This window comes from Emys orbicularis, chromosome 11 (genome assembly GCF_028017835.1).
Source record: "Emys orbicularis isolate rEmyOrb1 chromosome 11, rEmyOrb1.hap1, whole genome shotgun sequence".
NCBI classification, from domain to species: domain Eukaryota; kingdom Metazoa; phylum Chordata; order Testudines; family Emydidae; genus Emys; species Emys orbicularis.
Window position 1 is genome coordinate 4,536,427 of NC_088693.1, and position 22,807 is coordinate 4,559,233.

The following is a 22,807-nucleotide window of genomic DNA, read 5'->3' on the forward strand; positions in this document are numbered from 1 at the left end:
GATGGGTAAAGCAACCCTAGGACTAGCAGGTCGCTTTAATCCGTTCCCTACTGGGGTCTGTTGCAACATTTATGCAGGGTTATATTGTGGATGGGATCTTTAGTGTCTACAAGGTCTGAACACACAGGGTATGTGAAACATAGGGCAGCATTGCAGGCGTGTTTTGCACTACATATCTGCTACATCAGGCATCCCCAAAGTGGTTAGTTGTGGAACCTGATTCTGCTCCCATTTACATTGCTGTATAACTCCTTTGTCTCAGGGGAGTCACTCCTGATTTACATTAACTGTATCTAAGAGCAGAATCAGACTGTTTTTAGCAAAAATAAAATGGGTCAGAACCAAACTCCCAGATCCAAAAGCTTCTGAGCTTTGGGGAAGTTAAAATCCACCCACAAATGTCTCTGGTGCCCCCTCTGCATAATGGGTCGACCGACCCCCTGTTCAGAACACCCAAACATTTTGGGAGTGTTCGAATTAAGATTCTGGTCCTGATTCTCCTCTCACTGGCACTGGTGTAATTCAGAAGTAACACTGCTGGAGTAAATGAATATTTGCTCAATGTCTGCCCTTCATCAGGGCTACTGCATCCACATCAAATGTGTCTGAAATCCGGGAGTCTCCCAACCCCAGACCTAACTCCTGGGCAAAAACCCAACGGTGATGAGATTGCTGGAAGTGGCAAGGAGAGCCGCAAAGGAGTTACTGCCTCTGTGGCAAACAGCTCGTCATCACATTCACTAAAGAACCAGAAAAGAAAAAACACCCACCACAAGCTGCAGAAGGAGGGTTACAGAGGCCCTGGGAGAGGAGTAACATGATTTCAGCATGTCTTACAGGAGATCAGAAGTGCTGCAAATGACCAGCTGTGTATCGCCAGGAAAATCTCAAACTATTTGTATTTCTCTCAGAATCTGAAAATGGATCTCTTCAATAGCGAGGCCCTGGATCCTCATAATTATAAAGGAACTTGTCAAATCCTGTAATAAACTAAACTGGCTGAGGCTGGGGTGGGAGAGCTCGGTGCAAGAAATAGAAAATCCTTCCTAGGAAGCAATGTTCTCCGTTAGAGGCGTATAGATTTTCTTTGGCTAATTATATGGCCTGATTCTGCTCTCCCTAACAGTTGTTTGTAAATCCAGAGATCACTGGAGTCAAACCGATATGAGAATCAGACTAAGCATAGAGACTCTATGGATGCTCCGGGGCTGGAGCACCCACAGGAACAAATTTGGGTGCTCAGCACCCACAAGCCATCAGCTGTTTGGTGGCTGGGGGGAGTGGCCTGGGGGAGAGCAGAGAGCAGTGATCGGATGGTGGGCGGAGGCCTTGGGGGAGCGGGAGGGGGTGGAGTGGGGGTGGGGCCTCAGAGCGGAGCATTCCCGGGGAAAAATAAAAGTCAGCACTTAAGAAACTAAGCATTAATATCATTTAATTGGTATTGCAGTGGCAATAGCATCGGACACCGGCAGAGATCAGGGCCACATTGTACTTGGGGCTGCACAGACTCGCAACAGGAAAAGGTCTCTGCCCCAAGCACATAACGTGGGGTTATGACATTGTACAAAAGACGATGACTGAGGTAAATGAGGGGCAAGGAGGAGAGGGAGCAGATAGATGATATTGGTTGGTATAGTAGGCAGTAGTCTCAGCCAGCCACCTTCCTGGCCAGTTTACATTAAGGTTAATTAAAAATTTCAGCTCTGGATCGGCTATTAACATTCAGAGGTATTTTGGATCTGAAGGTTTTGTAATTTTGGTAAAACGACGGCACAAATATTAAGAGGGAAAACTCAATCCGAACTTTGCATTACTGTCTAGGTTAGTTGTCAGCGTAGATTAGTGATGGGATGGGGTTTGAAAGAGGTGGCCTTCGAGAAACAATTTGAAGAAGAGTGTTTTCTCCAATGAGTGTGGCACTTTGGCCATCCATTGTATAATTGTGCCTCAGCATCCTGTGACAAACAGTGAACTGGGAGTTCGCAAGGGTCTTGCAAAGAACCCTTTATTTGATACTTTCTGTTACAGCAGAGCTCATAGGTCTGCTCTTAATGGTACGGGTCCTGGGATCAGCTGAAGAGCTTTACTCAACAGGAAGTTATACCTCCGGAGATCCTAGTGGAATGGAAAGAGAGTTATCATCTAGGCACCAAACAGACTACGGACATGGTTTTGTTCTAGTTCTGACTTAATTGTTTTCTCACAATTTCATGCATGAGTTTAATGCTGGTGAACAGTGCCAACTAGCCAGCCCAGGAGAAGGAAGTGTTCCTGTTAGCCACACAACAGAGAGCAGCAGTACAAGTTTCCCCACTGTGACCTGTAACCCTGAGCTGTTGGGAACATATCACAAGTGAGTTCAGTCTGCACAGCCATCCAGCCATTGGTTTTAGTGTAGGAATGGAGCCAGGCAGTGTTGACTGGAGGAGGAGGAGAATGGCTGGTGATTCTCTAGAAGTCCTCAGCCCGTCCTCATCACCTTGGTATCTGAACACCTTCCAACCGGGCATTAAGTGATGTGACTAACCCCTCTCTCTCTTGTGTGGTTGTGTTTTTCTCTCCTCCTCTCTCCTGTAGGAGAACTATGTGTGCACTGGTGTGGTTTGTTTTGGTAGGGCTGTTATTGTTTGGGACTTTGGGTGGGTTTTTTAAATGCACACGCTGCTCTGGGTTAGGGAAGGCAAGGTCAAAGACACGAACCTGGTGCCGAAGATGATGAGGTTTGTGATAGTCTTTAGTTCCTGGGGAGCGCCTGCTGCAGCCTAGGACCAGCCCCTAAGCAAGCTCTATCTTCTGCATAGAGGCTCTTTTCCCTGATGAGCTGACACTATTCAACTCACTTTGGTTAGCACCAGACAGCCAAGAGATGACGGCAAAGTTTGGCCGTTGGCTCTCCATACCAGATGCGAACCAGTGACCTCTGGTAGCAGAGGGAGAGACATTCTAGCCTCCGGAGCCATCCAGTCTCTCTCTCGACTGAGTGATCTGGATTTCGGTGTGAGCTTTTTTAACCTCTTGACAACTGACATTTAAAAGACACTCTTTTGCGGGGGGGACAGCTGGCTTAGGGGGCTGGTAATGGAACACAACTTCACTTCTAGGTCATGGGTGCAAATTCAGCCCAGGGCCATCAGTGACCAAAAGCAATTACCATTGACTGGCATGTGTGAAGTGAGGTAGTAGATCTCAGGCTGGGGGCAGGTGACCCCAGCAGAAAAATCCTCACAGCTGACTCAGCAGAGGAGCCCAGCATTAAATGGGCCAGGAGGACCGACCGCCCCTCTCCCCCTTGGAGATAGCTAGGGATGGGGTTTGTTGGCATGTGGCCCTGGATGGGGGAAGCTGGCCCTGCGGTGCTGGTCTCCGTTCTGCAGAGACCTTTGACTCGCCAGCATTGTCAATACAGTCTCATTCAGGTGCACTAATTCTTAAAAGAGCAGGCAGCCATCAATCCCATCCTTCCTGCCAAGTGCTGAATTCCGGCTACTCCGTTTCCTTTATAACCGAGAACTCTACACTTAGTTACATTGCTGCAAATTCCACTGACATTTCCTGGACCTGTATCTCAGGGCTCAATCTGGCCTGTCTACCGCAGAGCAGGGAGTAGAGAATACATCTCCGCAGCCTATTTAATGTGTGTGTGATAGCCTCCTCTGCTTTGCAGGGACAGCTTGGGACCCTGACCCCGAGTCTCATTAGATAACTCAAGGAAGCAATTTCAACATTCAATCTTACACTGGAGCAGTAGGATGCTGCTGTGAGCTACCAGCGTAAATTCTAGTAGCTCCATTGAAGTCACTGGATCTAATGTGGATTTACAGTGGTGCCCTGGATCAGAATCTGGCCCTAGCGATATTTGTAATGTGGCGTCTCCTCCTGGGAGGAGAAGAAGCCAGGTACCCCCAAGGCTGGGAGGACCACAGCCACCATTTCCAGGAGGAAACGTAGGGTTGTAGTGGTTGGTGACTTTCTTCTAAGGGGGACGGAGGCACCCATCTGTTGCCCGGACATGGCATCCCGGGAGGTATGCTGCCTGCCAGGGGCCCATATCTGAGAAGTTACAGAGGGATTGTCGAGGATCATCCGGCCCTCTGACTACTACCCCATGCTACCCATCCATGTGGCACTAATGATACTGCGAGGTATGACCCTCAGCAGATCAGAAGTGACTACAGGGCTCTGGGAGTAAGGGTGAAGGAGTTCGGAGCGCAGGTGATCTTTTCAATCCTTCCGGTGAAGGGTAGGGGCCCAGGCAGAGACAGATGCATCCTGGAGATGAATGCCTGGCTGCAAGGATGGTGTCGCCACGAGAGCTTCAGCTTCCTTGACCAAGGGGTGCTGTTCCAGGAAGAAGGACTGCTAAGCAGAAATGGGGTCCACCTATCGAGGAAGGGGAAGAGCATATTTGGATACAGACTGGCTAACCTAGTGAGGAGGACTTTAAACTAGGTTCAAAGGGGGCAGGTGACCAAAGCCCACAGGTAAGTCAAGAACATGGAGCTCTGGGAGAAGGTTTGGAATTTGGGGGGAGCATGGGCTGTTATAGCAGGGATAAAGGAGAGACAAGACAAAACAGCGGGGGGGGGGAATCAAATCAGTATCTTAGATGTCTGTATACTAATGTGAGAAGTATGGGGAATAAGCAGGAAGAACTCGAAATGCTAGTAAATAAACAACTATAACATAGTTGGCATCACAGAGACTTGGTGGGATAATAGACATGACTGGAATATTTGAATAGGGGAGTACAGCTTGCTCAGGAAGGATAGGCAGGGGGAAAAGGAGGAGGTGTTGCCTTATATATTAAAAATGTATACACTTGGACTGAGGTTGAGATGGAAATAGGAGACAGACTTTGTTGAAAGTTTCTGGGTAAGGATAAAAGGGGTAAAAAACAAGGGTCATGTCATGGTAGGGGTTTACTACAGAGCACCAAACCGGGAAGAAGAGGTGGATGAGGATTTTTTTAAACAGCTAACAAAATCATCCCAAGCACAGGACTTGGTGGTGATGGAGGACTTCAACTACCCAGACATCTGTTGGGGAAATAACATAGCATGGCACAGATTATCTAACAAGTTATTGGAATGTTTTGGAGACTTTTTTTATTTCAGAAGGTGGAGAAAGCTATTAGGGGAGAGGCTGTTCTAGATTTGATTTTGACAAATAGGGAGGAACTGGTTGAGAATTTGAAAGTGGAAGGCAGCTTGGGTGAAAGTGATCACGAAATGATAGAGTTCATGATTCTAAGGAATGTTTGGAGGGAGAAGAGCAAAATAAAGACAATGGATTTCAAGAAGGCAGACTTTACAAACTCAGGGAGTTGGTAGGTACGGTCCCATGGGAAGCAAGTCTAAGGGGGAAAATAATAGAAGACAGTTTGCAGTTTTTCAAAGAGACATTAAGGACACAAGAGCAAACTATTCCACTGCGTAGGAAAGACAGGAAGTATGGCAAGAGACCAGCCTGGCTTAACCAGGAAATCGTCAATGCTCTAAAACTCGAAAAAGAGTCCTACAAAAAGTGGAAACTAGCTCAAATTACAAAGAACGAATATAAACAAATAACACAAGTATGTAGGGACAAAATTAGAAAGGACAACGCACAAAACGAGAACAAACTAGTTAGAGACATAAAGGGTAACAAAAAAACATTCTACAAATACATTAGAAGCAAGAGGAAGACAAAGGACAGGGTAGGCCCATTACTCAATGGGGGGAGGGGGAAATAATAACAGAAAATGTGGAAATGGCAGAAGTGCTTAATGACTTTTTTGTTTCGGGTTTTCACCAAGAAGGTTGGTGGTGATTGGACATCTAATGTAGTGAATGCCAGTGAAAATGAGGTAGGAACAGAAGAGGCTAAAATAGGGAAAGAACAAGTAAAAAATTACTTGGACAAATTAGATGTCTTCCAGTCACCAGGGCCTGATGAAATGCAACCTAGAATACTCAAGGAGCTGACCTAGGAGATATCTGAGCCACTAGCGATTTATTTTTCAAAAGTCATGGAAGATGGGAGAGATTCCAGATGACTGGAAATGGGCAAATATAGTGCCCATCTATAAAAAGAGAAATAAGGACAACCCGGGAAATTACAGACCAGTCAGCTTAACTTCTGTATCCGGAAAGACAATGGAGCAAATAATTAAGCAATCAATTTGCAAACATCTAGAAGATAATAAGGTGATAAGTAACAGTCAGCATGGATTTATCAAATCATGTCAAACCAACCTGATAGCTTTCTTTGACAGGGTAACAAGCCTTGTGGATGGGGGGAAGCGGTAGACATATTTCTTGACTTTAGTAAAGCTTTTGATACTGTCTCGCATGACCTTCTCATAAACAAACTAGGGAAATGCAACCTAGATGGAGCTACTATAAGGTGGATGCAAAACTGGTTGGAAAACCGTTCCCAGAGAGTAGTTATCAGTGGTTCACAGTCATGCTTGAAGGGCATAACGAGTGGGGTCCCGCAGGGATTGGTTCTGGTTCCGGTTCTGTTCAATATCTTCATCAATGATTTAGATAATGGCATAGAGAGAACACTTATAAAGTTTGCGGATGATACCAAGCTGGGAGGGGTTGCAAGTGCTTTGGAGGATAGGATTATAATTCAAAATGGTCTGGACAAACTGGAGAAATGGTTTGAAGTAAATAGGATGAAATTCAATAATGGCAAATGCAAAGTATTCCACTTAGGGAGGAACAATTAGTTGCACACATACAAAATGGGAAATGGCTGCCTAGGAAAAAGTACTGCGGAAAGGGATCTGGGGGGTCATAATGGACCACAGCTAAATATGAGTCAACAGTGTAATGCTGTTGCAAAAAAAGCAAACATTGTTCTGGGATGTATTAGCAGGAGTGTTGTAAGCAAGACACGAGAAGTAATTCTTCCATTCTACTCCACGCTGATTAGGCCTCAACTGGAGTATTGCATCCGACGAAGTGGGCATTCACCCACGAAAGCTTATGCTCCAATACATCTGTTAGTCTTAAAGGTGCCACAGGACTCTCTGTTGCTTTTTACAGATCCAGACTAACACGGCTACCCCTCTGATAACTGGAGTATTGTGTCCAGTTCTGGGCGCCACATTTCAGGAAGGATGTGGACAAATTGGAGAGAGTCCAGAGAAGAGCAACAAAAATGATTAAAGGTCTAGAAAACATGGGCCTGTGAGGGAAGATTGACAAAAATGGGTTTGTTTAGTCTGGAAAAGAGAAGACTGAGAGGGGACATGATAACGGTTTTCAAGTAGGTAAAAGGTTGTTACAAGAAGCAGGAAGAAAAATTGTTTTTCTTAACCTCTGAGGATAGGACAAGAAGCAATGAGCTTAAATTGCAGCAAGGGAGGTTTAGGTTGGACATTAGGAAAAACTTCCTAATTGTCAGGGTGGTTAAGCACTGGAATAAATTGCCTAGGGACGTTGTGGAGTCTCCATCATTGGAGATTTTTAAGAGCAGGTTAGACAAACACCTGTCAGGGATGGTCCAGGTAATACTTAGTCCTGCCATGAATGCAGGGGACTAGATGTTCATAATGGTCCCTTCTGACCTTAAAGTCTATGACTAGATGACCTTCCAATTCTATGATTCTATGTCAAATTGTTTCACACAATACACACTGACGGGGGGGTTGCGTTAGAAGAAGCTCTGCCGTTCACCTTCTAATGCAGCACAAATGTGTCAGACCCCTGTTGAAAAGGGAACCTCGCCTTGTATTATTTGTAACGTGTTTTGTGGGGCATGCGTAGCCTACAGCAAGATCTCACCTTGCACTGTGATCCTGTCATATTTCACAAGTGAAGCAGCACCAAGCTGCTTGGATGGGAGGCCTCCAAGAAATAGCTAGGTACTACGAGAAGCAGTGCTGGTGATGCCTTTGGCAGCATGCTCTCCAGAGTCAGTACAGCACCACCGCCCCAGCATGGTGACAGGGACGCCCTGCCTCCAGAGTTCCTGCTTCTGAATGATGTATAAACTGGAGAGCCTAATGCATGGAGTCATTAATGTCCCACTTGTTACAGATCTAGTCAAGTGCCTCCTCTAGGACATTCACCAGACTACTCTGAGGGGATCCAAATGTGGGGTGTGCTTTCAGCCTCCAGAGTCTGAACAGAGTCCATGCACTGCCCCTAGCTTGGGGTCTCTAGGCACACGCTTGGGATGCCGTTCCTCTGTCTAGCATCCCCTCCTGAGAGCCGAGACCTCTGCCAGTCAACTACCTAGCCCCTGAGACCGTTGCTGACACCTCAGAATTCAGTGTAGCTTAAACAAACTCTTTCCCACAATTCCAGCCATGCGGGTATTCCGGGTCCACAGGGTAACTTTTCAAGGGAGTGTGATACATGTAACACACAACGCACAGACTTTGCACAGTGTTTTACAACACCATTGCTCTTTACATAACAGCACGAGAGAGGTACAGCTCTAGACAAAATAATAGCCATGCCTTTACGCATTTCTCTGCCTGTTTCCTCACTATTGTGGAGAGATCTTTGGGCCAGGGGAGAGCCCTCTGGGGTGCCCAGGAACCTTCCTCTGCAGCTTCAGGACGTCTCTTCTAAAGCATGGATCCCTCTCCACCCCAGCTGCCATTTTCTGACCTGGGCTGTTCACAGTTAAACAGGACCTCTCTGCTACAAAAGCATACTCGTCTCTTCCTCTCTCCTGCCCAAAACTTCCTGTTTGGCTCATGAGTCTCTCGCATTGATATGTCCCACCAACAACACCTGGTTCCTTTGTTCTGATGCTGGCAATTTTCCACTCTCCAAACTCCAGCTGGCTGTTGAGGGGCTGGGGAAAACTAGTTCTCCTAGCTTCAGCCACCCTCCTTAGCATGCCCATGGTGTGGTCACAGTACAGTCGTTAAGGTTAACTACTCTCCATTGTCCCTATTCCAGTGGGTGCATGCAACAAGCCATCTCAGGCCATGGTGGATCCTACATTTTATACATTCCATGATACAGCAAACTTCATAGTAACAGCTTGATAATATCAACCAGAATTCATAAATTGTACAGATTGATTTCCCCCAAATCATCATACCACTGTACTTGACATGAGAGCAGGGGCTGTTAGTTACCCTCAGCGTCTGGCCAAAGTCCATCTCAGGTAGTTGTCCTCTGCCTCCCTAGATGCCCTTTGCAGTTTCAGTTGGATACAGGATTCTTCTTCGATTCCAGATCCAAAATGTGGAATGTGGTGGTGCTCTTTTAAACAGCTGCTGTGCTCCATTCCAGCAGTGGCTGCATGTCAGTGGTGGGGGAAGTGATCCATGTGTAGTGTTTGTCGAGTTGTAAAGCACTTTGGGATCGGAAGCCACCATGTGACACTTTCAATGCTGGTGTTCACCGCAGAACTAATCTCCTGACTTTTCCCCCTCCTTTCCTCTTTCTTTGTCCCTGAATGTTATTTCCCCTTCCTCCCATCCCTTCCGTCCCTTGCAGTGGCAGGCCATCTCTCTGACAGTCATTGAGAAGGTTCAGATTGCAGCAGCCATCTTGGGTTCCCTCTTCCTCATCGCCAGTATCTCGTGGCTCATCTGGTCGACCTTCAGTCCTTCCGCCAAATGGCAGCGCCAGGACCTGCTCTTCCAGATCTGCTATGGAATGTATGGCTTCATGGACATTGTCTGTATAGGTGGGTGAATGAATTTCGCAGGCAAGGGGATGCAGCCCGCTGGCTCCTTCCACAGAAAGGAGCAGGAGATGGCACGCGGAGAATGGGCCTGGCTGCTATACAGATCTGTTTGGATACAGCCCCCTTGGCCATTACTGCACCCTCTTTACAGAAATAACCCGGTTCTGAAGATCTCATCAACCTTGAGGTATTTTCCATTTCTGGGATGGCGTGGGATCTGGAACGTCCCATGGGCAAATGCAATGAGGGTCGAAGGCTGTAAAATGCAGCCACTTACACAGTAACAGGGCATTATTTTTCAGCTATGTAAAGAATCTGAGAGCACTGGGCTGATTGAGAAACATCTATTATCACTGAGCACGAGGCAGAGGAAACACTTTCCTTTCACTCCCAGAATTGGGGTGAACACTTTTTCAAAAGGCAAAAGGGGGACACATGAAGGAGCCCCACCTCCTGCTGCTCCTCTTCCCCCTGAGGCTTCACCCCCTGGCCAGGAGGGAAGCCGGAGCTTGGGGAGCCGCTGTGGGGAGCCCCAGACCCTTTATCTGCCCTGGATATGCCTTCCAGGGCAGGTGGAGAATCTGGGGCTCCCCACTGCAATCTGGCTCAGAGCCACCAGAACTGGGCAGACGGGGGGACCATAGCTCTCCCACTTTTTGAAAGTGGATGGGCCGGACCCCACCACTTCCCCCTCCTCTTCCCGCCAAGGCCCCACCTCCCTGGCCAGGCCAGCGTGGAGCCCAGGCAGTTGTGGGAGCCACAAAGACCCTCCATCTGCCTATGGTGCAGGGGGGCTGAGAGCAGCCCCCAGCCCGTGTCCCTGTCTCCCAGGCTTCCTGCCCAGCCCAGGACAGGTGGAGATAGAGGGTCCGCGACTCCGCGCCAGCTCACCACAGCTGCTTGTGCGGCTCTCCCCGACCCAGCTTCAGTGGGGGAGGGCCTCAAAGTCGCAGCCGGGCCATGCTAGGGGAGCCACGGACCCTCCACCTGCCCTGGACGGAGGGGCCGGGGTGCGGGGACACAGGCCGGGGGCTGTTTTTGGCAGGCCCCCTGCACCGCGGGCAGGTGGAGGGTTCGCCACAACTCCATACAGCTGCCCGCGTGGCTCTTAGCATGGCCCAGCTGTGGCTCTGAGGCCTTCCCCCCACCAGAGCCAGGTCAGGGAGAGCCGCACGAGCAGCTGTGGTGAGCCTGGGCCCCTCCACCTGCCCTGGGCAGGGGGTCTGGGAGGCAGGGACATGGGCAGGGGGTTGCTTTCAACCCCCACCCCAGGCAGGAAGAGGAGGGGCAGGGCCTTGGAGGTAGTGACCAGACAGCAAGTGTGACAAATCGGGACTGGGGTGGGGCCTACATAATAGGCACCTATATAAGAAAAAGCCCCAAATATTGGGACTGTCCCTATAAAATAGGGACATCTGGTCACCCTACTTGGAGGGGAAGGGTCACAGGGGGGCAGGGGGCCCGGCCCCCCCACTTTTGGGAAGGCTCTGACGCCCTTGGCCTGGCTCCTTGGGAGGCTCTTACCACAGCCAAGTTCTGGCTTCCAGCCTAGCTAGCGGGTGGGACCTCATGGCTTAGCCCCCCGCCCCCAGGGAAGAGACTGGCACAGCCCCTGAGCCTTGGGCAGGCAATCCAGAACAAATGCTGTCCTGGAGTCATTCAGCCTAGGACCAGGACTTGAACTTTGCATTTTGGGACTGTCCTGCCCAGTTCAGGATGGGTGGTCACCCTACCCAGAAAAGCCCTTGCACTGAGGCGGAGAAGTTTAAAGACTCATTCTAGTACCTGCAGATCCACAGCCCTGATATTTGCGGCAGCAGGAGATGGTATAACGGAGGCGCAATCCAGGCCGACGCCTCTCTGTTACTTCGGTCAGGCTCGGAACGTGCTCCTGTGTCCCGGATAGGATTACCATATTCAAACATTTAAAAAAGAGGACAGTCCACGGGGCCCCGGCCCCGCCCCAACTCCGCCCCCGCCCCAACCCCAACCCCGCCCCCATTCCAACCCCTTCCCCAAAGTCCCTGCCCCAACTCTGCCCCCTCCTCTGAGCACCCCGCATTCCCCCTCCTCCCTCCCGCTCTGATCTTGGTTGGGGGTTGCTAAGTGCTTCCCTGCTCCCCACTCGCCCCGCAGCCCCTATGTCCCTGCCTGCCCTGCTCCTCCTCACCCTGCAGCCTCTGCACCCCCCCGCCCCTGCAGCCTCTGTGCCCCCTGCTCCCCACTCGCCCTGCAGCCTCTGTGCCCCCTGCCTGCCCTGCCCCTGCAGCCTCTGCACCCCCCCACCCCTGCAGCCTCTGCACCCCCCTGCCTGCCCTGCTCCTCCTCACCCTGCAGCCTCTGCACCCCCCCGCCCCTGCAGCCTCTGTGCCCCCTGCTCCCCACTCGCCCTGCAGCCTCTGGGCCCCCTGCCTGCCCTGCCCCTGCAGCCTCTGGGCCCCCCTGCCCCTGCAGCCTCTGGGCCCCTGCCCTGCTCCCCACTCACCCTGCAGCCTCTGCACCCCCCCCCACCTGCCCTGCCCCTGCACCCCCCTGCAGCCTCTATGCCCCCGCCTGCCCTGCTCCCCCGCTCCCCCGGCAGAGGGAGAGCTGCGGGCTCCATGTGGAATCAAACACTGTACCGCGCTGCTGTGCGGGGGAGGAGGGCACAGGGGAGGGGGCGGGACTCTGGCTGCTAGAGGCCCCAGTGGCTGCGAGTGGCTTTCAATCAAGCCCAGCCGTCCAATCAGCCGTGCCGCACTCTGCATGAGGGGAAGGGGGAAATCCCGGACATTTCTACTTGATTAGAAATCCCCCCCGGATGGCCATTTAAAGCTGAAAAAGCCGGACATGTCCGGGGAAACCCGGATGGATGGTAACCCTAGTCCCAGACGTACACATAGGCAGTCAGATAACAGGGATGCAGGTTGGGGGACTGGAGACAACAGTCTTGAGCACGATCCGTTGTTCTGCTTTGTCATTGTCCAAACGCCATGGAAACTGCCTGGGAGTGAGGAGGAGCAGGGCAAAGACTAACCTCCCTCGCCAGGATCGATCGATTTTCCCTGGGGATGGGTGGAAAGGCTGCCCTGCCTGGAGCGCTGCCAGGTGCTTCCCCTGATGCTAACGGGAGTTCTGCAGATCAAAATGCCCCGTTTGAAAAGTCAAGGAGAAGAGTCAGACAAACCCTGTGCCAGTGAGGGAGTTCCGGGCCGCGTGCTCTGCACGCAGCCCCATTGTGCCTGGGCTTAGTCAGCATGTATGACCCCCCACCAGCAGTGCCTAGGCAGTGTGTATGACCCCCACCCCCGCTAGCAGTGCCCTCCCAGGGCATATCCCAGCCTGACAGACTTGCCAACACCAACGCCAGGCTCATCCCACCATTGGTGTCATGGGATTTCCTCCAGCAATGAACCTGGGCCCATTCCATTCATTACCCTTCTCGGCCATGTGCCGGCGGAGAATGGGAGCTAGTTTAACTCATCACACACGTTGCTCTCCACTTTCCCTCGGGGGATCAGGGGAATCATAAAGAAAAAGGGGGTGTCAAAGTGGGATACAAGAGAAAGCAACCATCTGAGCACGGTGGCAGATCATGGTGCCCTCCCATCCTGGTTTGGGGAGTCGGGGAAGGAGGAGGAACCCTGGTCCTCTGTGAGGATCTGGCTTGTGCGCCTTCTTGGCTGTTGCTGGAAGTGGAAAGCCCTGGCTTGGTGGATGTCGGTAACATGATTATCGTGGCTGTGATAAGGCTGAAAACCTGAGGGAAACTGATTAGCTCGTCTGTGAATGGGAGATAAGTATTTCCCTGCGGTCAGTGGAGAACAAAGTGAGCCGATCATTGACGAACGAGGAGCTTAAGTTTTGATTGTTTTTAAGGATTTGGGCTCGATTTCTCCTCGCCTTTTGTGGAGAGTCCCCCTTTGCATCACCGCTGACGTCACCCGTAATCAAAGCTGTCAGCTTTAGGCGATAAGCCTAGCGCATCCAGCGGAAGAGCAGCCTTTGCCTTCCTAGCACCCCTCAAAGTCGCTGCTTGCTGCCGCTAATTCCGTATCCTTTTGCCTGCCAGGTTTACAGGAATTCGACCATGACAGAAACCCCTGGGCTGGTGGGTTTTCATTTCCAGGGGAACAATGGTTAATCTGTGCAACTGTAATGCTGACAGACCCTGGTTGACGTCAGGTAGGATCGAACCAGGGACCTCTGGAGCTTCGTGCATGAGTCTCTACCACATGAGCCTGGACCTGGGCCGTGTTTCACCCCTGAGGTGAACCAAGTGACCAGTGAGGCCTATGCTGAGAATTGTATCCCCCTCGCTGTAAATGCTCCCAGCCACAGTCTCTTCTGTTGTAACCCTGTTATTTTCAATGTTTCTCCTGCCCCAGTCTAGCTGGGAGGAGAATCTGACCCGCTGTGTTAACTTCTGCCCCGGTCCTGCTCTCAAACGGAAGTGAGGTGAGACGCACTCCCTGCTCCAGTGCCGTTGCCCTGAGTCCTTATCTGGCAATGGAAAGGTGACCCAGGCACACACGGTGACTGTCCAGTGATGCTACTGAGACGGGTGCCCAGCGCACACACTCGTAGCGAGGCTTCTGCATAATCTGGACTTCCTGGGTCCTGCTCCTTACTGCCTACCCCACCTGTCCATCCTAACACACGTCACGCCTAGGGCCCCGCAGGTTCTTCACCCAGCACCGCTGACGTCTCCCATGGAATGCCCACGGCCAGCCTGCTAGCGATCTCTGCTGGGGCTTGCGGCTACCTGGGTTTCCTTGTCCCATGTGTGGCTCCAATGGCCTCGCTAGGGGCTGCTGAGGGCAAACAAGAAAAAAAAAACTGCCTGGGTAAATGTGGGACTGGTGCATGCAGGTTAGCCAGCCAGTTTGGAGGGCTAATCTTTGTGTAAGCCACGCCCACTCGGTGTGGGGCACTGTCCCCCTTTGGGTTGGGCAGGAGTGGGGCACACCGAGGTAGATCAACCTGCTATGGGCATGGCTGACCGAGTTTGTTAGCTCAAGCAGCAGATGCTCATGTGTTGAGATCCCAGGTTCAATCATGGCTGCCCTCGCCCCACCCAGGGGTGCGGTGTCGTATTTGCAATACAGTAATGGATTCCGATTTCCTGCACCTCTCTAGAACCTTTCATCCACGGATCGGAAATGGATGTAGCTTAGCCTTGCCACACACCAGTTAGGGATCCCTTCACCCACCACTGAAATGCAGCTACATCTGGAGTAACCCATCTCTGCTCTTCACCAGCAACACAAGTGTTTGACAGCAGGTGAAGAGTGTCTCGTCCAGCTGAACATCTGGGGGACTCTCAAGTCAGCAGATGTCCTCTCCTGAGTTGGAGTGAGGCCAGGACAGGAGAAGACCATGCCCCTACTGATCTAAAAAGCATTACCTGATCTTTAGTTTACGCAAGTGGGCTGGACTTGTAACTCCGAGCATCAGACAAGACCATTGATCGGTATAACCTTCAAAAGAAGAGCGCCGCCTACTGAAGCCCCTCCACCTCTTACCTGCGTTTTTTCCTTGGTGATCTCCCATCCAAGTCCTAATCCGGCCCTAACCTACTTAGGTGGAGAACTGTGCATTTGGCTCCTGTGGCATAAGGGATAAATTCTTGCCTCTCCCTGTTAAGAGACCCTGCAATAAGCGGAGTGTGTCCCTGCTTCTACCCCGGGACATGGCTGATTGCAACCTCCTTGACTCCGTAATTCCCCAAAAGACACAGGGCTCCCATCACATTCTTATCCAATAAACTTCACTTTAACAAGTGAGAGAGAGAGAGAGAGAAGGAGCTGAGACATGATTGAAAGGGGAATGCAGTCAGTTCCTGGGGTGCTTTGTGCCCCCGAAGGCAGCGAAAGGAGGAGTGGGAGTTCTGGAGAGCAGAGGTGGAGAGGGATTATCATGGGTGCCTACAGATAGATATAGATAGCGATATAATCATATACAAATAGCCGGAGTGAGTCTCCTTGGGTCTCAAGCTGCAGAGGAGGGTGAGTGGCAGCTTGGAACTCGTCCACGCATCCTGAGAGGCACCTGGCCATTAATTAAATGGCAATTCGGGGGGGGGCTCATCTGCCTCCCTGTCAAGGCGCAATTAGGGAAAGTCAGTGTTTGTGGATTAAAGTGGCGTGTGGGTTCAGGAGGCCTGGCCATAATCTCCTGTTTAAACAACAAAGAGTGTCGCCAGCTAATGAGAGCGCAACCCAGTCTGGGGAAGAAAATCGCCGGAGCAGCTCAAGAGGGGAGTGGTGTTTGGGGCGGCTGATGAGCAGATCATACCTTGTCCTTGGCTTACATTTAATTAGCATACTTGCAGGGGGTTGGTTTGGTGAAGCAGCCTGGCGTACGATAGGACTAGACTAGCCGCGGTTGTGTAGGTTAGGACTGAGGGGGCTCTGGACTAGAAGCGCTCTTCAGCGACCTTCTCTCTGCCTCGTTGCTGTCAGCCCCTCACTTTTATAAGCACTAAATCCTCACATTCTTAGAAGCTTCACCCCTTTGCTTGGCCCTCAGTCCCTGAGGGTATTTGCCTTCGCACCAACAGCTGCTCTGCAACTCAGCAGCACTGGAGACGAGCAAAGCACGGCCATTCATCCTGCCAACGATTTTTGTTGGCACGCTGCGGCAATCCATCACATACCAGGAAGTGTGCACCCGCTGCTTTTAATCCCAGCTGCCAGAGAGAATAATCGGAGGCATCCAATCCGTCTGATGGCATCTCTGCACAACTGTAGGTAATAAGAGAAGAAATCAATAGCCAATTAAACCTGATCCACAGCGTTTGATTTTTCAGGGTGCGATGGGAACAGTAATTAATGGAGTTTCCTTGAGACAGTCACAATTCAAGGTTTCCTGTCAAGGCTAATGTGGTTTCATTTTAACTGCGCATGCTGCAATGTACTGCCTATGGAGGTGCAGGGCTGGAGTAGCCTTTTTGTGTGTGTTGAGCCTGGTGGCCTGCCCCTGCTGATGGCCTGGTTAGATGGCAGTGGAAAGCTCCTGTATATTGCATGCATAGGACACGAGTACCTTCAGGAACAAAGCTGGGAAGAGTCATTCTGGCAGTACGGCCTGTGGAGATGATTTAAGGGGAGGTGCCAAACATGTGCATTGCCCCCCGTGGCATACCACTGCTTTTTGGGGGAGGGAGTGGTAATGAGGCTGGGATACTCAATGGCAATTGGGCATCAACTTCTCTTAGGCCCCTTTGCAAATTGTAGCCTATTGCCCAAGATTGATCTCCCAACTAACAGGTCCAAAATAGAGCTGTCAGGCAGGGAGAGAGAATAGGCCCTGCTAGGCTGAGGACCTGGCATTCAGGTTGTGTGTGTATGGGACAGGGATATATAACTGCCAGGAGATGTTGGTGCGTAGATCACCTTTAAATGGAGAGGCATTTCTCCGCCCACTGCATAGGCAGGTATCAGCTTGTGTTTCAGTTCAGCTGCAGAATGTTAGAGCGAGGTGCACACACAGCACTCTCCCTCTCCCAGAAATGTTACATTCGTTCTTTCTCTGTTTGTTGCTTTCCTTAATGTGAAATAAGTTCTCTAAGCTGAGACATACATGCTTGGGTCTTTGTGTCTGGAAAACACAACTGTGGGGAAGTGGGACAGCACTCCTGTAGCTACCCCACCCCAGGCCCCATCTCAAGGGAGATGGGGGGAGCTGAGTGTTCGGGGGTTTTTAATGAGGAACCTCCACCTCGGCCATCTCTTCCTCGTGCTGTGGGAGAATACTGCAGCTCAAGGGCTGGAGTAACCCACCAGGACCCTTGTTGGGAGGAAGGGCATGACTGGAGGAAGCGTTGGGCTGCTTGGGAATGGAGCTTGAAGGGAGGTGGGTGTCTTGTGTATGAGTGCCTGACCTGAGCAAGTCACCACCGCCTTTTTCTGATTTCCTTCCGCAGCCCCCACACAAACATATTAGGGCCCAGCCACCCACCCGCCCCCGGCTCCAATGCGCATCCCGTTTAGCGGCTGGCTGGGGCTAGCACCCCCTTTATGGTCGCAGAGACTAGGTCCAGGCCCTGTCAGCAGACCAGGCAGCTGTAATAAAGATGAAAAATGGGAGTCCTTGCTTGTGCTGTGGCAGAGGCCACGATCTCTGTTTTGTGTTGTGTCCAGTCGTGACGTCCATCAGGGACACCTGCACAATCCGTTCTGGGGTGGGTGGGAAAACCGGAGCAACCACCTGCCAGGTCAGGTCTCCTGATCCTAAGCTGTTGGGCCGCGTCTCCCTTTAAAAACCACTCCTTCGCCCTCTGTGTGTTGCTGTAGAGCTGAGGAGGCACAGTCGCACGCTCACACTGACTGGCTGTGTGGCAGGCAACCAGGAACATGCGAGGCACTCCAGTACGGAGGAATGCAGCCCCGCTGCTTCTGAAGGGATGGGACTGTTTTCATCTAATACCGTATCGATTGTTCAATCAGGGATTGGAGTGGACAAGCTGCTGTGTATTCCCCAGCAGGCATTTCTGCCGCTGCAAAACATGCATGTGAATTTGATTGCTAGTAGTTTGGCAGCTCTTCACAGGGCATGTACAGAGCCAGTCAACCGAGATGGGCCTGAACTGCCAAGTTTAGATCCACTTCTGAACTCTCTATGTTGAGTTTGGGGTTGGGCCCATCACTACTAATAAATTCAGAACGCCCAGCTATTTTATTCAAAAGGATTTGCCTTTCTATACATTACATTCAAGAATGCTTGATAACATTCCTCTCCATACAATGCCTCTGTGCAAAAGGACCCCATAGGTCTGTTTGGTTGCAAATAACATGTGGTGTTCTCCGCTCCAATGAGTCCGTTTATTCGTATTTAATGAGGGGGAAATAAATAATGTTCTCTGAAAACATCCCACTGGCCTACGTTGTGCGTTAGAGGGGGATAGAGAATGATCCCGTGTTGCTGCCCTTCCACTAAATACTGCACTGGAATAAAGTGCCTGGTGGGACTGTACCCCGCTGCCCTCTAGGGTTAGAATCAGAAATGCTCATCTGTGTGTCATAGGCCCTAAGCTGTTAATAGCAAATGGAGATTCCCCTTTAGCTCACTTGGGGAGGACCTCCTGTACTCTCAATATAAATGATACCATACTACAAATAGTAAGGCCAGAACTACTCTTCAGACCATTCACTCCAAGCACCTGCATTATGCCAGGCTGCTTCTCCCAGCTGCTTGCCTGCCCAGTTGTCCTTGCTGTTGCAAAGGTTTTCCCTTTGTCCAGTCCAAACCTTTCTGAGTTGAACTTGCAGCGCTTGTGGGTATGTCTGAGCCTTCTGCTGGTGGGTTGGGTTTCTGCCAGCTGCTGCATCAGAACAGGACTCTGGTTAATCCTGAGGTGGTTTTAATTGGTCCTTGTGGGGGGGTCTGGTAAGAAGTAGAGGTAAGGAGGTGTGACGGAGCAGGGAGCGGGGCGGATTTGACCTGGGAATGTTGCAGGGGAGTTACATTGGGGATGGGGGACTTCCCTTGAAGGAAGATCCCTGAGCTGTAACCTGAGCCAGGAGGGGGGTTGGGAGAAGTGACACCTTCTGGCCAGAGACTGGACAAAGGAGAGGAGGAGCTGCGGGGAGGGGGTAGAGAACTGCTGGAGGAGCTTTTAGTTTCAGTTTTGTGCTGGGTGGTGGAACGCAGGGAACCCCAAGGCTGGGGTCTAAGCTCCCTGCCCCCCAGAAGGACTTGACTGAGGTGTCCTGGCTGTACCTACAAGCCCTGTTTTAGACTGCGTTCCTACTGTCCAATAAACCTTTCGTTTTACTGGCTGGCTGAGAGTCACGGTGAATCCCAGGAAGAGGGGTGCAGGGCCCTGATGTCCCCCCACTCCGTGACAGGAGGTGGATCAGTGCTGCTAGGTGAACTCACCAGATTATCCTAACTCCATCCAGGAGCCCTGTCTTCCATGAGAGTCCTGTCCTGTCTCCCACTCCTGCTGGGTCCTGATCCCTGCCAGGTGGCCATGGGGCTAGGGGTGGAGGAGAGCTGCAGAGGCCGGGGAGGGATAGCATGGCCCTGGCAGGAAGAATCCACTCCGTGCTCAAAGACCAAGTGGAACGGGAGAGCTTGGGAGCAGGGCCTCACCTCCAACTGCAACGCGGAGGACCTGGGCTGCTTTTGGTGCTATTGTTCCGTTCACTGCTAGGAGAGAAGCCTGCGCCGAGGGCAAGAGTGGGGAGAGAGAGGGGCCAAGTTATTCAGCTCTCATCCCTCATCATAGATCCCTAGACAGGACCTATTCATCCTTTGGACACTATTAGTGAGTCCCTCATCTGTTGTGGGGCTCTGTCACAGGTGGGTCCTAGCAATTAGTATGGCCAATGTTCCACAGAGTCTGTAGGCAGGAGTACCACTGGCTGCTGAGGGATTTGTGGGAACAGGTCCAGATTTGCTAAACTCATCTCATCTGGAAATTGCCCATCAAGGCATCAGTCATCTTTCTGCAGAGACCATATTGGCGCCACCAGCAGCCTCGGTCCTCTCCTTCCAATGGCAGAGGCTTGTGGTGTTTGCAGGACACAGGAAGAGAAGCCACCTGATTGAATTAGAAATGCCAGGGCTCCTGCATCCAACATACTGGCCAGCTCGGCACCCTTTTGGAATGAGAAATGCTGCCATCCTCAGGCAGTTTCATTGAGAACCGGAGTGTTCCTATAAGAATAGTTAGGTTCTGGAACAGGCTTCCAAGGGAGATTGTGGACTCCCCGTCATTGGAGGTTTTTAAGAACTGGTAGGACTAACACCAGTCAGTGATGGTCTAGGATGGTTTATTTAGCCCTGCCTCAGCACAGGGGACTGGACTAGACGACCTCTTGAGGTCCCTTCTAGCCCTACAATTCTATGAACTTGGTAATGAAGCTCAGGGAATGCTGCCTGTGTGGAGCAGGGAGTCGTCATTGCTTGCTGGATCAAGAGAAGCTTTCCTAGCCAAAGAATGAGGCATTAAGTAATGTAGAGAGAGGTGCTACATTCTGTGCAGTTCTGGCTTGCTTCAAACTGGTCTAATTGCAGCCCAAGGATCTGGGCTCAGTTCTGCCCACCTCTTCTTCTTAGCGTACACACAACGGGCCTCAGGTGGCACATGACTAGGATTCATCACCGAATTTGGTCCGTTGGTTGGATCATTCACTTCCACGGGCCAGGCCGGGTACCGACAGGGAGTGCGACATGCACGCTCGTTTGTGCCCTCCAGTCCCGCCCACTAATGCATGAGATACGATTCCAGTGACTTCACAGCGGCACAGGCTGTGGGTAGGACAGAGAGCGCTGCAGGTTACGGGGCAGGGGGAGAGGGAGGAAATCTGCAAGATTGTGAAAATAAAGTCATTCTGCCTGAGTGTTTTCTCATTTTGGTACGAGAAGGATCTCATTTATTGCTGCCTGTGTTGCTACACACTGCCCTTTAATCTGCGGCTTTATTGTGTCCAGGCTTTATTTATTTGTTGGGGGGGTGTTAACTTCCAGCCAGCAGGAGGGAGTAAAACAGTCATGAGAATCGTGCTCTGGTCAGGGGGAGGATAGGCCCTGGCTTGTAGCTCAGGTGGGTAGAGGCTGAAGAACCGGACTCCCAACTCCGTGTATGTGTGTGGGGGATCTCAATAGTCATTGTGCATGCCGCTGTGTGTCCCTTAAAGCTCCCCTTCCAGGTGTGGCATCCTGCAGAGAGCTGGCTCTGTAGCTTGCAAACAAACTATGCTGGGTTGCTGTGATCTCCCGAGCACAGCTGGGTTGGGCCCAGTCAAAACTTGGTGGAGAGACACCCCTCTTAGCAACACACACTTTTGCTCCAGGAAGCGGTGGAAGAGATTCAGCTCTTTCTTCCAAGTCAGCCCTGAACCGCTGCCCCAGTTAAGGGGCGCCGTGCGGCTGACGTGCCACCTTTCAAATGAGCTGTCACACTGCGCGTCTGACCGCTTATGGGCAAGAACGCTCCCCTGGCACCTCTCACGCGAGCAGCTGCTAGCCCCAGCATCCTGTACAAATTCCAAGGTGGGTGATTCCAAGCTGCCTTCTCAATTCCCCTTTCAGGTTCAGTTGGATAAAATGTTCTTTGTTTCCCATCCCAAACATCTGTGTAGGTTGCCGCTAATTGCTGCTGCAGCTCAGTGGCGGGCAAAGCGTTCCCAGGATGTGTAGTTTATGTATCAGTTTGGAAGGCACTAGACGACTGCAAGCTGTTACGTTGTCATTGCCTGGAAACTGTGTCCCTTGCCTCGGTAGCATCCTGCAAACTAAAGTATACACACACACACACGCACACACGCTTTGTAATGATTTTTCTCCTTGTGGAGCAGGAAGTGTTGCAACCCTTTGAGATCTCGACACATTGGATTAATCTCTCAGTTGTCAGGATTTAGCCTCTAGCTGAAACTAAGGGTAGGCATTAGGGGCTGTAATGTTCTCGGCTTGTGATGTGATGGCTTCTGAGATGGGACCTGCTGCTCACGGAGTTCCACCATATGGACACAGGAAGCAGGGAGTGAGGGGATGCGGCTTAGAGCCAGCAGCTGCCAGTGTTGGGAACCATGCCTTCACTGTATTGTCTGAGCCTTTGTGGAGGAGCCATATTGGAACCCAAAGGCTTTGCAAGAAAGGAAGAGTCCCCATAAGCACCTCATCTGAAAAGGTGACCCTGCTTTGGGGTATCATTGAGAGGCTCACCCATTCGTCTCCATCCTGAACCACACACCCCGACACTCGTTGTGTGAGTCACGGGGGAGCAGCTTTCTTTGTACTGTGAAATAGTGAGTAATGACTATTCACAAAGCAGTCTTAAGAACACAGAGATTTACAAACCCTGCCAACTTGCCCTGTGGAGCTCACCCTCTAGCTCAGGCAAACACAATACACCGGACAAGATTCCTGGTACACAGAGTGATCCCTGGTGGGCAGATCAGTGGACCATAAGAGCTTCCTGAAAGGGTTTAAGGAGAGACTGAAAGGAGGAGAGGCAGGTCACCTCCCTCCTGGACAGTTGGAAGCTGTTCCAGATGCAGAACATGGTGTGGGAGAAGAAGATAGAGCAGTTAGGACAGAACCTATGGAAGAGCACAAGTAGTGAGAGGAGATGCTGGATGAGATGAGGGCAGAGAGGTAAGTGAGGTCTGAGCTACAAGGAGCTGTGGAAATCAGGGTGAAAGCGCTTGAAATTGTTTCAGAAGGTGAAGGG

The 22,807-nt window shown here is 51.2% G+C and overlaps 1 protein-coding gene across 1 annotated transcript in view; it reads left to right on the forward strand.

Annotated features, from left to right (window-relative positions):
- MARCHF4 (membrane associated ring-CH-type finger 4) overlaps nt 1-22,807 on the forward strand; it is a 157,668-nt gene that overhangs the window by 126,047 nt on the left and 8,814 nt on the right. Inside the window, exon 3 of the mRNA XM_065413769.1 lies at nt 9,453-9,645. Within this exon, the coding sequence (XP_065269841.1) occupies nt 9,453-9,645 (193 nt within the window). The remainder of the gene's footprint in view (nt 1-9,452; nt 9,646-22,807) is intronic.